Below are 16,802 nucleotides of genomic sequence, written 5' to 3' on the forward strand. Positions count from 1 at the left end.
CTGGTCCTAACATGAGGTTTCTCACTCTGCCTTAGTATTCAGAAGTCAGAAGTCCTGAATGGCAGGAAGAGATGAAGGCCTGCTGGGTGATCTAACAGTCATGACAGGAAAAAAATACTTTACAGTCTGCATTTATCATCTTTATTCATCAACAGAAAAATAAAATATACTCATATTTTTCCAGTTTTACAGAATCTCTACAGTTCAATAAATATTGTTAATTAGAACAACAAAATACAGTATTATTACACAGTCCAGTCAAAAGCTTATTTTCAGTTAAGAAAAAGGTAATATTGGATTCACCACACTGACAGGAGAATAATTCATTGGTTTTAACAACCATTAAGGTTTTGATTGTTCTAATCTTCTTATGGAATGAGCTCGCTTACACCCACAGTGATTTTTTTTTTTTTGCCTTGTGATCATGGGCACCTTGGATGCATGTTCAGGTGTCAGTATTTCTGTTTGATGTGTTTGCAGTGCCATTGAGATAGTCTGTACTCAGTATGTTCTTCTTGTCATTCGGGGCGTCAGATGGAGAGATGCTCCCTTCACTTGCCTTTTTCTGTAAGACGGACAGGAAAACATTAAAATCACATTTCCACAAGTAAAGAAAACTAGGAGTTTTGGAAATAAAGAGACATAAATTCTCAACACATTATTCAGTGAGAAAGTTAATATTGAAGGTTTTAAGTCTATTTCCTTTGTATTAAAATTCTCAAAAACTTTTTCACATTTGTATTATGAAAATAAAGACCATTCAAGTGAGTCCACCACAAATTCAATTTTTAGTTGAATTTAAACAAAAGCTTTCAATGAACAGTAACATCTAAAGGCCAATGCTGTAAAAAAAAATTTTAATCGCTGCTTCAAATTCATTCATAATTTTTTTATAGGAGGTTGAGATGCCAGGAGGATCCACCGTGACAGCGAGTGTTTAATTCCACAGGCAACTGACTGTGATGCGGCGTATCAGAGTATTGTGGTATCGTGCTTTTCAAGAGGATTGAGCTAAACTACATTTAAAAACTGAAAGTCAATGTATTTTGCAACAAGCACCAGTTTGTTTGACTGAATATAAGGTTTTCGTCTTGTCTCTGTGCGTGCTTGTGTGAGGCCCCCTACCTTAACAGTTGTACATTTTTTGCTTTTAGTGACTTTGTGGGTTTGTGTCAAGGCAGCCGTTGCCAGGGGACGTTGGAAGATATGGCCCCATAGTCCTGCACCGATGCCAAGGAGTCTGTAGGCTGCAATGATAACTTGGGTATCACACATCTGAGGAACTCGCAGGGGCCTCCTCATGCTTTACCATCACCACCATAGCACACCACCACCACCAGACTGCCCCATCACCAAATCCTCCATACCCAACAGCTATTGGTGCTGCCTGCTACCTGTACTATGGTCCAGTGACAGCAATATGGTGTGCAGTTTGAAAGTCAACTTTAAGTTAATCTTGCCAATAAGATGGATTTTTGTTATTTTTATACAATTCTGTGTGGCACTTATTCACCTACCACAGCTTAATTCCTTCTCATGGCTGGTCTCATCATTTTTAACAGAACTGGCTTCACTGATAAAGAAGGAGAGTGGTGGTGAGCAATTCGATATGTGTTGTATAAGTCTTGTTAATGCGCATCCTTTCCATAGCTTTCCATTTCAGCCATGATAGTTGGAATGTTATTGGCAGAGAAAGGATGAGAAAAGACCATAAAAAAGGTCCCAAGCTTGCAGGTAACAAAAAAGAAAACGAAGAAGCACAATCTCTAGTAAGGTTTTGTTTTGAGCGGCATTAAAGTGAAAAAGTAAAGAGTTGATACTGAGCAGCTGGAGTTTTGTGTGGATGTCACGTTCCATGCACTAACTCCAAAGTTTGGACATGCCTGTTACTGTACATATGAGCAGCTGACCAGAAAGATGCCTTTGTTTAAGATGGTGCGTATCTTGGGTTAATTTAACATAATAAATCACATTGTTATTCTTGAAGAGTGAATTATGTTTTGTTACTACTACATTATTACCAAAGTGATAGTGACAGCTATCAACTGCATTCATATGAAAATGTGACAAAGCAGGTCTTTGTTCAAGTTACATTTAGAATTTCTAAGTAAAAGAAAGTTGAGATGCTGTTTGAGCAAAATGGAGAGTTTTTGAATGTTTTTGGTGCGGTGGGAGTTTAAATCGGTGCAGCAGTGTGACCCCTGCATTCACTTATGTCATGCCTGCAGCAGTGTTGGGACAGCACCAGAGCGGCATCGAATATATTCATTCCCCAGAGGAATGTGAAGATCCCATTTCTGGTTTCATGCAGTACACACTGATGTACTCACTGACTGCACCTCAGCCTGTTGGTTGGCCTTCTGTCGTCGGAGGTCAGACTTGATAAATCCTGCGATAAAGAAGGGCAAAGAAAAGTTTAGCTCATGGATGCTGCGTTTATATTGATGATAAAAACAAAACCGCATGATCCACTTTTTAAAAAAAAAACATGGCCACTGGCAATTCACTAATTCAAAATGTGCTTTAGATTGCAAGAAGATAATTGCTGATTTTTTCTGTCATTCCACACAAGATGTTAACAGAGATCTCACGTCATAACCTGATGTTACTTATGTATTGTTTAAAGCAGCAGTCCCCAACCTCGGTGTTGCAACCTGGATTGCTGGCAGTGACCAAACAAAATCAAACTACGGAGTAGACCTGACATCCAGAAAAAACTTCAGGTGTCATTGTCTACCATTACCCCTAGATGAAACCTGCTCGTTGCAGAGAAACAAGCTCAGGGCTCCACTAATTGTCAATATTATTATTTGATTGACTTGTTCACCCTTATATTTACACATGATCAGTATTTCTTCTGCGTTGAATGCACTGATTGTAAGTCGCTATATTTCAAAATAAACCTCATCAGTGCAGTCACTGGAATCAAGTTTTTGGAATTGAAAAGAAAATGGCCATCATTCTTGGGATTAATAATTTCTGTGACATGAAAATATGACAAATATTTATTGAATTCCACATTAAAAAAATAACTTCATTTTGCCACTAGGCGGCGAAGTTATCCTATGATATTTAAACACACCACTCGCTTTATTTTTTTTAAGTTAAATTTTCACTTCATATTTGTAAAAAACAACTTAACAGCCATGTCTGGTCTTTAAAGCATAATATGTTAAAGTTAAGACATCCATTACTAATCACTTACTGTTAATAATAACATAAATCGACATTGGGCTTAGCAGAGCAGCTGCATTTAATAATGTGTATGTAATGTTTTATTTTTATCATTATGTTGTTAGTGTACACAAACAACTTATAAGAGCATTTCTGAATAATAATCATTTAATATCACACACACACACACACACACACACACACACACACACACACACACACACACACACACACACACACACACACACACAAATCCACAGTGACTGAAAGGAGTTCGAACATTTTCTTGAACTCTTTTTAGTATGGTAATATCTTACCAGTCATTATTGTTCCTATGAGTAGAAATATACATAAAAAGATGTTCCCTCCCAGAGTTCCCCATCGATCCATAATTTTTCCTTGGGCAATGGTGAAAATGATTCCAAAGATCTGAAATGATATTTAAACTGATCTGTGATTATGTATAATATATATTTAGTCTGTGATGTCTTAGTTGACTGACCTGAGCAGAACAGTTCAGGAGTCCAGACGAGGTTCCCTCGGATTCTGGGTAGGTGAGTTCTACTGCGTACTCAAACCCCAGAGGTAGATATCCAGTCTGAAAGAGGCTGCAGGCAGATACACACTGAAAATCAAGTTAAATGCTAAAACAAAAATGAGTGATCTTGTATTTTTAAGTCCCTCAAGGACCAGAAAAAATGTTAAAATCTAATAATCCAGTCTGGGTTCCAGAGAATTATTTGTTATGAATACCTGTTGTGGTATCCATTGCATCTTACTTTAAATAAGGTCCAAGCACCCGAACCAGGGAAGCAGAATCAGGGAATCATACACTTATCTGTGATAAAGCCACACTAACACCATGAAGCAGATATGCAAAGGAACATGAACCATATATAGATTCAGAACAATATTAAAACATATCAGCAAAGAAAAAACACTGAAGCTTGCCACAGCATTAAATATGAGTCATGGATAATCATTGAAAGGACTATGATGATGTCATAACAGCAGTGAGCTGGGATTTTTCTTACTCTTAATAGTGGGGCATAACTTTCTCCAAGGTGATAGAAACGCTTTATGAAAAGTGTGAGTGAGATCACTTGTAACTGAATAATAAAAATGGGAATGAATATTGCAATTTTTGTGAAGTACCTACTCCACAGCCTGAATCACTGTGTCAAATGACAAGCCCTTTTGATCAGGTAAAGGGAGGTTATCATTTAGGGTAAGGGTTAATACTTAGTCTATTATGATTCAACGTCATGTGTGTAATGGGTTCAAACAGGTGCGCACACTCAGTGACTTCTAAAAGTGACTAAGGGGAGAAATTTGAATTGTCATCACCCCGGCCTTTAAATTTGCAACAACAATAATAATAATAATTTCAGAGAACTTCTATTTAATACCCAGAGTACCATTCATGAACACCAGAGCTTGGGTAGATCACTCACAGCTGTAGAGATGCCTTCAAGCTCCTCCACGACCATTAACTGTAAAGGAGTTCTGTAATTTTGGGGGGGGACACACTTTCTATCAAATGAATAAATGTGGATTTTATGAAGGCCGATGTAAAACCATTGGAATTGAGATGGTATGAGAGGCAGGGAGAAGAAGCCAGACAACAGATTATTTGTTCATTCTGGAGAGGCTCAGATGGTCACATCTGACTGTAAGGCATCTGTGCACATGGTTTAACACAGTGCATCATATTTCTGCTACAGTATTTGCAAACGGACCACTGGGATAGAAACCATTTAGCAGGAGGCATCGGTCCCAAAAATCTAAAACTTATTGAATAAATTGTGCCTCAGCTGAGGAATCATGAGGTGTGATGTTTTGGTTGAAAGCTGTAGGATAAGGAGAGGCTTTTATCATTCCATGGGAACAATGGACGCGTGCGAAGAGTGACTCTTACTAGCCAATGCTTAAACTAAGAGCTACTAATTCTTACTTCCCAACTTCACATGTACAAGATATTTTGTTAAATTTAACGGGGTCTTATTAGGAAAACATACTTTCTTCTGGTCTCTATATACAGTATATATACAGTGGTCCTCCCGAACCCTACCAACTCCTACAATCAGATTAGTGTGACCACATTTTTATGTTATTTACATTTGCCTATAAGCATGTGTGAAGTCAGCTTGTATTTGGCTAACTAGTTAGCTCCACTTTGGTCTGCTCTTCAACAGCGTTTGAAGCAAGTTTCATGTTAATATTATTATGACAAAGCTTGGTTGTCAAACTAAAATGCCTGCAAACATGTCTAGACAAGTTGACACAGAGACTACCGATACGGACGATAGTTTCAGTATGTTAAAAAATTTGATTTAAACCACCACAGTTAATTCTCATCCATGTACAAGACTTCAAGTAGGAGCCTTAAGCCTTGGCTGTGATGATGTCTCCATAATGGCTACGTACCCTAAGAAACCTCCTGTGACAAACACCACCCACAGGTGACCCAAGTCCAGAGTAAAGGTGTACACCACCATCCCAACCAGAGAGAGGAGGTAAATCACAAACGTAGTGATTCTGAGAAGACAGGAAACACAAAAACGATCAATGACTTTAGGAAACACCATAGGAAAAATATTAACCAAAAATATTAGTTTATGACTCAATGGGTTTACATAAATGACTTTTATTACCCTAAAGACTCTCTGTCTAGAAATCCAATCTAATCTGATTAGTAGATCGCTGACGCTTTAGCTGATCAATTGAACAAAGAAATTTCCAGAAAAGTTTTGGTTTCATTTGAAGGTGACTTTCTGTGCTTTATGGGATTGTATAAAATTGAGGCACAGCATCTTTGGCGTTGTACAGAGGAAGCATATGTTTTTTTTGTTTTTTTTAGATCAGACCTAGGGTAACCCTGTGTCCCCCTATGTAGGGGTAAAGGAAATGTTTTTATAAAAGTCTCAAACAGTGTCTTTATCTACCCTTTATCAGTTTACTACAAAACTCGACTCGGAAAATGACTGGGTCAAGAATTAATTCAACATTTGCTGTAATTCCAGAAAATGGGGCAGATCGTGCAACTGTTTTCTTCTGTTTTTTGATAATGAAAGATTTTTTTTGTAATTCATTTTCCTTTCTTACACAAAAAATCAGTAAAGGATTTTCAGACTAAACAGACAAAAGTATCTGTACAGTGATGGTGGATATTTGTGTCACTCTAGTTCCCAAAAGTGTTTTGTCAGATTGTGTAATGTTTTTCCTGATTGTTGATTCCCTTGAAATTTGGTACTTGATTCCAGATCATAAGAGATATTCCTGAATCATGACAGACCCGTAAACACTCAGGCCTTCTGTACTAACAGGCTTTCTCTAATGAAGCAGTCTCTTGTACAATCACGCATGAAATACTTGTGCGAAATATTTTTCTCCATGTAACATTGTCCACTAACCCTTTCTCATGGACTGATGGAGTATGAGGCTCAACAGCATAAATCTGAGCCCGAATGCTTTGATAATAAAGCACCACAATGGTATGCAAGGAATCTGAGGTCTGAGGATTGCTTCCAGTCATTTTAGTTTGCACCAAACACAAGTATTAACACTCAAAAACCTGATGAAAGTAAGTCGGTTTGGTAAAGCATATTTACATATTCAATCAGGATGAAGTGGATAGATCACTTATCAGGTGCTCATTAAAAAACTCATAAAGAATACACTGCTCTATTTATCTATTGTCCATGTTTGTTGAAGATAAAAAAACGTCCTGGAAGTGACCTGGGAAGACAGCCGAGGATAGTCTGTCAGATCAGATAAGCAGACAGGACTTCAGAGATAAAACTCAGCCCTACCTGTTTCCCATTCCTGCCAACTTTACAGCAAAGCTTTAATTCAATTGGACATTTCCCCATGTGATGATGATTTAACAATAATTCATGACAAAATGGGGTTTGGTAAGGTAAGCTCAGCTCAGATGAAAAGCAGCACCGAGAACTACATTGACAGTAATGTTGGATATGGAAAAGATGAAAAGAGTAATATTGCTCCGGTTGATGAACATCTTAATAGACATTACTACACCTAATGCATATGATAACAATCAAACAAAACACAATATTGAAATGTAATATTGTACAACAGTGAACATTATATAGAGTCCAATATTTCCATTTCCATGTTTGACTGTTTTTTGTTTTAACTGCAGATTAGCAAATGTGAACAAGTTAACATGCTGAAAACACTGAAAGAACACAGACCTCTGGAAAAAATCCCTGATTTGAACTAATCACACACAGTGGTGGAACATCATGAGTTGTCCACGCCTGTGCATTTTGGTACCACATTTAAAAATGTCTTACCTGTAGGTTTTGGTTTTGTCCAGCCAAATGCCACAAACGAGGGACCCCACCATGCCAGTGATGACAAGAGTCAGACCGATTCTTCCAGCCATCACTTCCGCTCCCTGACAGGAAATACATTGACTTTCATGGTTTGATGGATACTTTGCTCTGGGTCAGACACAGATGGTGAAATAAAAGCTCATTTCTTTGGGAGCAGCAGTATGTGTCAGAGATGCTCACGGACTTACAGGATAACGATCAATGATCATTCGGTTCAGCAGCGTAGAAATAGAGTAAAAGCTGCCAACGTTCACCCCTGCAGACAACAAACAGAAAACATCTATTTGAAAAGACCTGCAGGAAAAAGTCAAAATGAGACCTCACCCCTACAAACCTGTAAAAACTGAGTAGAGACACTTCTCTTCACTGGAGGTATTTTAGTTTATTTTAGCACAACTATTAATCAGTGCCTGAAATTACAAATGAGCTTAAGATCAGTGCAACACAATGGTAGTGAGTCAGTGTCAAGTTTCCTGCTCACCAATAGGAGGAGACTGGATTTCCAACAACATGTCTGCAGCAGCTTCAGCTGTAGACGTACACGTACATCTAGAGGCTTTAGCATTTTTTTTTTAGCATTTACCTCAGTAACAACACTGCAGCCTGGACAGTAACATGAGTTTGAAAATGAAGAGCGGCAAATCACACATTGTTTTATGCTACACTATGAAACTATTTCATATGACGTGTCGATGAAACTGCAGTCATTTGCAATTATTTTGTAGTATTGTTTGTATTTTTCACATTGGATTAGTGAATCATACATAAATAAAGTATCATTATTACTAGCAGTACAATTAGCATGATTGTGTCGAAATTGTATTCATGTTTACATAGTGATTCAAGCGGTTCATTTTCCTATTCGTGTCGTAGTGTTAGTTGTTCTGAACTGGCCTGGACCCTTAAACGAAAAATAACAATGTTTGCAATGTTTTCTGGCATGTGACTGTTGTGTTTTATAATGTATTCTAATTATATATCACATGTGCACCATCAGTTTCATCATTAATTATTAAAAAAGTTGATCTGACCTGAATAGATTTTGATAAGTTTGGGCGCTGAAATTCTTCAAGTGAAGTACAGTAATGGCATAATTCTCATTTATGTTGGAGTGCCTGTGGAGAGCTGAATTTGTGAAGGATAAAAAATTAAGAAAGAATAATATTTCTGTAATATGAATGACAATGAATCATAATGAATAGAAATGCCGAACTGCTTTACCTTCATACCATCATCTTCTCACTTGTGACCGTTTTTCTGTTTTTATCTGTTCATGACTCGAGTTTCTTGGTGTTTTTGTTTTTTTGGTTGAACAAATGTGACATTTAAAGACATCATTCAAATAACAATGCATATTTTCAGATTTGTAGCCTGATGGGATAATTGATTAAAAAAAAACCTTTCCTGCCAGGGTATCATAGCAAGTGTCCTGTCCATTTGATTAAGTGGACCCACCATAGCTGATCACCAGGAGCATGAAGGGTTTGTTGCGCAGCAGCCTCAGGATAGAAGCTATGTAGGATGGGTTCTGTGGGGGAAACTTCCGGGCCTGAGCCTGGGCCTGGCTGGGGGGAATCTCTGGTTGCTCCTCAAACACTATGGGGAAAAACACACACAGGAGTTCATGTTACTTCTGAGATGTCTAACATTTATACATTATTTTTGCACTGAAAGACAGAATGCTAAGTTAAAACATTAATCCTTGAATGCCTTCAATATGTGCTCTAATATCATTACCTAACCCTTGAAAAACAATGCATTTTGGACAGTTATCTTATTTATCTGTTTTTATTATTATTAGTAGTAGTAGTACTAGTAGTAGCAGGAGCAGTAGTAGTAGCAGTAGTAGCAATAGCAGCAGGAACAAAAGCAGTTTTATTGCAAGATACTGTATGTCTCAGAGGATTTGTAAGAGCAGATTCTAACGAAGAGTTAATAAATTAATTGATATAGAGGGGGAGAAACCTGCCAAGAAAGACCACAAAAAATGCCGTCCATACATTGTTCAAAAGAAAAATTACACCTAAATGATTTAAATGTCCGTCTAGTGTTTGATTATATTGTTGATGGGTTTTTTTTTACTATAAATAGACACACATTAAAGCTTCACCATGTTCCTCTTACTGTTGATGAATTTTAGCCATTGGAGGTGAAAGGATAACAGAGTTGAAGGGGAAGACAATTTCATAGCTTCCATGAGTTCCTACCCGCCTTTCAAGTCACGTCTGAAAACATCTCATCAAAAGTTGGCCCATTTCAGCGATTACTGCAGCAGCTCTTCTAGTGAACTACAGGGCCGCTGAAGTCCTAGGGGTAGTATTACTGTGAGCAAGTTAACAGTCCCTTACAGAACAAACTGTCAAAAGTTCTCTTTTCTGTTTTAAAAACTCTGACCATGGACTAACATGATCTTACATGGGACACAATGATCTTACCAAAGATCACGAGAATGAAAATGGCTGTAGCCACTCCTGCGCTGATGTAGAACATCACTCTGATGTGGTACGCCAGCTCATCGATATCGTCCACATTAGGCACAAGGACGGGTGGGATCAGGAATCCAAGGGCAATGCCCAACTGTGTGTGACAAAATATTAAATATGACCCAATGCCTTCATATAATTACTGCTCCAGTTACTATAGGTAGCCCTTGTCATTAAACAGGCAAACCATCTTTATTAAGTGAAGAGTTGTTGTAATAAAGAATGAGGCCAGAAACAGACTGCAGAAAACTTCAATTGTATTTTTTATGCTGTGCTGAGAAAAATTACTATAACTCAAGTTTTTTACTCGTTTATGTGTGAGTGCTATTAGAAATACAGGCTATAACTGTACATCACACATCTGAAACTGTTTAACAACAGCCTGGAGATGCCAGCTTGGTTCACTAAAACCTTATGTCATATTTGTTCAAACCAAATGACAGAAACTGAAATAGAAATTTTTCAGGTCTTCAGTTTTTATGTGAACCTGGGCTGACCCATCTGGAGATGTAACCCTAAGTTCAGTATAAGACCCATCTAAAGCAAATTAAATCATATAGAAAAATGTTGCTTAACTACCTTTATGTGTAGGTGGGTCATAATTATGGAGACGTCTTTCGCATGAAGACACAATGGTTAACTTTTTGGATCTTAATAAGACAAATACCCTCTGGATTTAGTGGATGTGGAGCAAAATGAAGGTACCAGACTTTCCAAAGTGGCACGTGATACGAGTAGAACCCATAAATACAATGTTCTACAACATCCAGAACATTCCCTGAACTCAAAGGAAAAGATGAGAGAAGGATAAAGACAAATAAAAGATGACAGCACGTGTTCCTGAAGGAGAAACAAACCTGTGGACATACAAGAAACATGATCACCATCATAATATGTGGATCTCAACCTGAGAAACTTTCAAATATTTAACATATGATACACAACTAACACGTGTTATTGGATCAATTTAACTCTTAAGATTACTTTTTAACTTATTCACAAGAGTCAATAGAAGATCCTTAATCACAATTGCATGATTAAAAAAAAAGGGGGGGGACTTATTTGAATAATTAGTGCACATTATAAAAATGTGTGTTGAAATCACAAAGAGCAAAAGAAGAATCTACTGGACTTGCTTTAGGTTGGTTCTCATTCTTTGGTTCCGACTGACTGGTAGAGAGTCCAGACATTTAAACTCCTGTCGGACCAGAAAACAAACAACCCAAACCACCAAGACAATGAGTCTCATTAGGAGTCTTTACCATTTATAGGGGAGTCCTTATCCCACCTACCCTCATGTGAACTGTTACAGTCAGCTGCACTCAGGTGTGAATGGTTTCTGAGGCTGGAGGTCAATCCTGCTTTGCCCGTGACTCATAGTTTGACAAAAATGGTTTAAAGACAGAGGTGTGATCTCAGCATTTTAATAGATAGACTTGTGCAGTATCCTTTTTTTCGATTGGTTTTCCAAGGAGGTGCAAACTAAATTTTATTGTGGCTCTGGTTGGACAAATATTCTACAGTTTACATTGTGGAAGTAATTATATTTAGTTGCTAAATGACTCATGCATGCTCCTGTGCAGCCCTCGCTAGCCAACTTAAAATAACAAAATGCCCTGTTGTTGTACCTCTTATAAGACCATTCAGTTAGACGCTGAAGGAAAGACCAATTACATTTTCTCCTACTGTGTAGACATTCAAACCAAAAGAATAAAGACAGAAACACCGCTGACAGGAACAAACATCCAAACAGAGCTCTCTGTCATTCACTCCTGCTCGAAAAAACTTCTATTGAAAAAGGTAATCCAAGTGTATGACACCACACATAAAGATTTTCAAAGTATTTTAAATTCTAAAGGCTAAAAGTATCACACACCTGGTTTCCTAGAACGCCAATGGAGCAGGCAGTGGACACCTCCTTTTGCCCAAACCACAGAGAAGCGAGTCTGGATGGGATGCCAAGGATATGAACAGTGGCTACTGAACACACAAACTGGCCCAAAAAGGTCACAGCAAACATGTCAGGGATGGCCGTGCCCGTCTTTATCCAGGCTCCAATGCAATTGAAAGCTGAACCCATGATAATAATGTCCCTAATGCCCCGTTTATCCAGCAGCCAAGTAACCGGCAGAATGAAGGGAATGTAGGTGAGGAAATAGATCATGGACAGCCAGTTGATGGCCAGGCCATCTATGTTGTAGAAGCGCATGAAGATGTCACTAATGATGCCATACTGCATCCACATGAAGGCGTTGCTCATGGAGTAGGTGCTGAAGATGAAGAGCATGACCCAACGCCGCTTGTACAGCTTGGTCTCCATCATTGGGAAGAGCTGTGCTGTGTCCTGGTCCGAAACCTCCGGCGTGTCACTGCTGCCACTTAGAGACAGGTGGTCATTACATTCTCTGGAGCTGCTTCTCCGATTGCTCGCTGGAGACGAATCATCTACTCTGGTCTTGTCATAAGTCCAATCATGAGAGAATTCATCTGGGGAAGTCATCTCACTCCTTTTGAAGTGCTTCCTGTCACTTCAGGCACTTGGCAGCAGAAGGGAAGAAAAAATATTTAATGTCTCAGCACTGTGGCAACAACCTAGTCTCGGTCCAACCCAACAAGTAATGCTTCGATGCCAAAATAAATTAGCTTGCACGCTGCCTCTTACATGGAGATTAAAACTTGCTGTTGCTGCTGGTTTTTTAGAATCTGGGGCGTGGTTTCAATTTAATGAGAGAAGCTCTGGTTCTGGCCTGAAATATACCCACATCCAAAGAGAGTGTTACAGTGTTCTTCATGTGATAGACTCAATTTGTCTTTTGATTCCCATTTAAAAATTACCCTGAATTTCTACTTGAGCACAAGATGGAATACAGAAAGGATAACTGAAAACAGCAAGAGTTTTTACTGCTAAAGTTACCACATGACACTCATGTATATAACTTTATGTACAGAGAGGTTAAAGTCTCTCAAGATCTATGCTTTTCAAAAACAGCATGCTCATCAGAACATGTAGAAATTGTTCAACTGGAAATATTTGACAGAACATAAAAAATTACTGCCTCAGGTGTTGCTGATGAATGCATACTGAAAATAAATATTTTATATTGTGTAGGTTCAGTAACACCTTATGCAAATAAGTCCAAATATGGATTTAAGACAGCAGCAACAATTTAAAAAAAAAATAAAAAATAAAAATTAAGACAGCAGCAACAATTTCTACAATTTTTGATTAGTAAATGGCAAGTGAAATTACATATCTTGCAAAAAGAAGTGCAAGAAACTCTAAAATCACTTTTTTTTTTAAATTTTATCCTGAAACGAATTTAGAAGCGTAAATTCATTACAGGATCATTTCTATTGACTTTGCTGGTTGATATTCTCGCGAGATCTGACGATCTTATTTCGTCGAGACTCCACCACCACCAGCAGCTCTTTGTGAGGATTGAAGTTAAGTAAAAATGTTCTCAGTAATAAAACTACATCCAATAAACGCACCCCGGCGTACACGCGAGATGTTGTCACGTCTCACATAATAAAGACTCACAATGAAATCACAAAACGCGACATGAGCGTAGAAAACTGCTGGAACATATAGTACCGAAGTTGTTAAACCATTATTTCTGTCTTGACAGCGCGATACAGTTACAGTACTTTGACAAAAACAAAATGTTAACCAACACTTTAAGGTGATCCAAACACTAATTCATGCTCCTGTAGCTTCCCGTCTAAAACTTTTTTTTTTTTTCACGCAGATTCCCTCCGATCATATTACAACTTTCCGGAAAGCGACGAAAATCCGACAACACGAGTCAAATTTAAGCAAAGTCAACAAGCTGCTGTGTAATTACTAAAGAACAACTTTCAGTCTGAATCACCTTTCCCTCCCTGCCCACGGCGGCGCGTAAAGGACTGTGTGCGCACGAAGCTGGCGAAGGAGGTCGTGCGTGACTTGTTTGGTTCACACCCACTACACAAACAAGCGTGATACACCAAGCGTCCAGCCACACACGGCTAATGTTACTGTGTCCATATTTGATTCAAAATACACATGTACAACTACATGCATGCATACATACATACACACTTAATGAATGAAGCAATAATTAGGTCTGTTTTTATAGAGCAACACACGAATCCTGTCTGTCCTTGCAGGCGCTTAGGTGTTCACCTCACCTGGTTCCCAAAAACTCCAATGGAGCAGGCGGTGGAAACCTCGTCAGGCCCAAACCAGACCGATGCCAGACGAGAGGGCATCCCAATGATAAAGAGCTGGGCAAAGGCGCATGAAGTCTGTCCCAGTACCGCGACTGGGAACAGGTGGGGTTTGGCGCTGGTCACCTTGATCCAAGCCCCAGCGCAGTTGAGCGCGTTGGCAGCCAGAGCTATGACCCGGAGCCCCTTCTTATCCAGGAGGCAGGTAGCGGGGAAGATAAAAGGGATGTAGACGACCATATAGAGTAAGGACATCCAGTCTATAGCGATCGATTCAACACTGTAGAACTTCATCATGACGTTGTTGATGATCCCGTACTGAATCCACTGGTACGAGCTCGTCATGGAGTAAGAGACGAACAGGGACACGATCACCCATCGCCTCCCGTAAAGACGCGTACTGGCGGAAGGGCTGTTGGGGATGCTGATGCCTTCAGTGTGGTCCACCACACCTGGAGCCAGCGAACAGCCACCATCCCCGTCCTGTGCGCTCATGTCCCGTGGGTTCCTCTAAAACGCGCGTAACTTTTATTGTCAGGAGTGATTCCTCTATATCTTTATATCGGAAAATGAATGCGGGCTGTACTACTGTTCTCCACTCAGCTGCACGCACACGCCACGGATGGATGATCAGATCAAACCAATTAAAGCAGTCAGGCGCCGAGCTCCAAGTTAACATCCATGGTCTAATTCGAATTTTTGACAGCATTTTTACTACCTTATGATCTTGTTCTTGTCATCACCAACAAAGTTCCATGATGATTTTTTAGTTTTTAGTTTAGAAATAATCTGTTTTTATCGAAACTTACATTAACACGAAAGTATGGCTGAATAATCTTTCTTTGGCAGATTAAGTGAGAACCTGCAGACACCAAACTATTCACTGAAATGATCATTTCGTTAGATTAAGCGTGATTTGTCGTTTAAGGAGCGGTGGCGGGGTGAAAACAAGGGGTCTGTCTGATCCACTGCCATCCTTCTTCAAACTGTCTTCTGTTCTCATTATCTCTTTCCCCTCTTTCTTGTTTCATTTTTACAGCTTTTCTACTCTAAATTATTAATGTAGGCACAGGTTTTGTAACATAAATCGTTCTGGTTGTGTAGACAGAGATGTCATCCGTGTTAAATTCAGACCGAGGCCCCATAATGTCAGTAGATGGCGCCCGTGCTCAATGTGTTATCAATCCATCCATACATTTTCTTGTACATAGAACGATCCCAGCTTGATTGTAATGAATTAAAATAATTTGTGGGAAGAAGAAGGAACCCACACAGACAAGGGAAGGACATGCACAGAGACTGCGCCGCCATGCCGCCAATTGCGGGACACGCAGCACCTTCGAATGCGACGTCTTTCGGGTTCTCTGTGTCTTGTTGTGAACTGAATTTATTACACAGAGGAAAAATGACAAATCCACCCGCCAAATACATTTGATCGAAGGCTAAACAGAAGACCGAGTCAAACTTGAAGCTTGATGAAGTTATTTGTCTCGTTCCTGTCAAAACTGGCGACCGAGCCAGCAGGGCGTTCAGCCACCCAGCTGTTGAGTCACAGCGACTTTGGTCTGCTGTTCCATACAGCTTGAATTAAGCTCTATGAAAAAATGTTCTACCCACAAATTATGATCTCCCTCTTCTCATAATAGCAAATAGCAATAAAAATAATAATAAAACCAACATACAAATAACCATAAATAACAGCATATGGTGGGCATTCAAGGGCCTCAAGTGTCAGGTTTGTCTCTGCCAAATTTAAATTTCTTATCCTTCCCTGAAAACATTAAACAGCAGCTCACCTGATTCCCAAAAACTCCAATGGAGCAGGCGGTGGAAACCTCATCTGGTCCAAACCAGACTGACGCCAGACGAGAGGGCACCCCAATAATGCAGACCTGGGCAAAGGCACTTACGGTTTGTCCAACTACAGCCACCCAAAACAGGTGTGGACTGGCACATCCAACTTTAATCCACGCTCCGATGGCATTGATCGCGTTGCCTGACAGTACCGTGACCCGCAGCCCGTGTTTGTCCAAGAGCCACATGACAGGGAATATGAACGGGACGTAAACAAACATGTAACTTAAGGACACCATGTCTATAGCAAACGACTCCACTTTGTAGAACTTCATCATGATGTTGTTGAGCATTCCATATTGGAGCCACTGGTACGAGTTAGTCATTGAATAAAAGCAGAAAATGAACAACATCACCCATCGTCTCTTGTACAGACGCGCAGCATCAGGTGAGGTTTCTCCTTTTGGGATGCTGCTGCATTCAGTCTGGTCCATAGTGTCTGGAGCCACACAACCAGGATCTGTCTGACTTTTTGTGCTCATGCTCAAGAGTCCTGCCTTTGAGACTGTTATTTTCTGGTGGAATTAAAACCTGACTTGCCAAGCGATTATAAATATTGTTTTATCTGCTCTTAAGAGCAGATTTAAGACAAACCCTTCAGCTGTTAGAGAAGTCCCATTTAACCTGACGTTCACTCCACCCAACTACTGAGTTAAAAAGAATAGGAGAGTACAAATGATCCTGTTCAAAAGTTGCCTTCAAATTCTCTCAAAGTTTTCAC

The 16,802-nt window shown here is 39.4% G+C and overlaps 1 protein-coding gene across 3 annotated transcripts; it reads right to left on the reverse strand.

Moving 5' to 3' along the window:
- Positions 1 to 127: 127 nt before the first annotated feature.
- On the reverse strand, positions 128 to 16,530 carry flvcr2a (FLVCR choline and putative heme transporter 2a). 3 transcript variants are annotated; one of them, XM_068338018.1, is made up of 11 exons: positions 13,891 to 13,959; positions 11,895 to 12,555; positions 9,971 to 10,112; positions 8,991 to 9,131; positions 7,724 to 7,791; positions 7,494 to 7,597; positions 5,602 to 5,712; positions 3,677 to 3,782; positions 3,492 to 3,603; positions 2,331 to 2,389; positions 128 to 565 (listed from the first exon to the last, which is right to left on the reverse strand). In XM_068338018.1, exons 2-11 carry the CDS (start codon positions 12,516 to 12,518, stop codon positions 446 to 448), a joined length of 1,587 nt encoding a protein of 528 aa, XP_068194119.1. In that variant the 5' UTR covers positions 12,519 to 12,555; positions 13,891 to 13,959; the 3' UTR covers positions 128 to 445. The 3 variants fall into 3 exon arrangements, with proteins under 3 accessions (XP_068194119.1, XP_068194122.1, XP_068194120.1); XM_068338019.1 differs by lacking the exon at positions 128 to 565 and adding an exon at positions 1,126 to 1,247; XM_068338021.1 differs by lacking the exons at positions 11,895 to 12,555; positions 13,891 to 13,959 and adding an exon at positions 16,024 to 16,530.
- Between the last annotated feature and the right edge of the window lie 272 nt (positions 16,531 to 16,802).

Source organism: Antennarius striatus, chromosome 17 (assembly GCF_040054535.1).
Source record: "Antennarius striatus isolate MH-2024 chromosome 17, ASM4005453v1, whole genome shotgun sequence".
NCBI lineage: Eukaryota > Metazoa > Chordata > Actinopteri > Lophiiformes > Antennariidae > Antennarius > Antennarius striatus.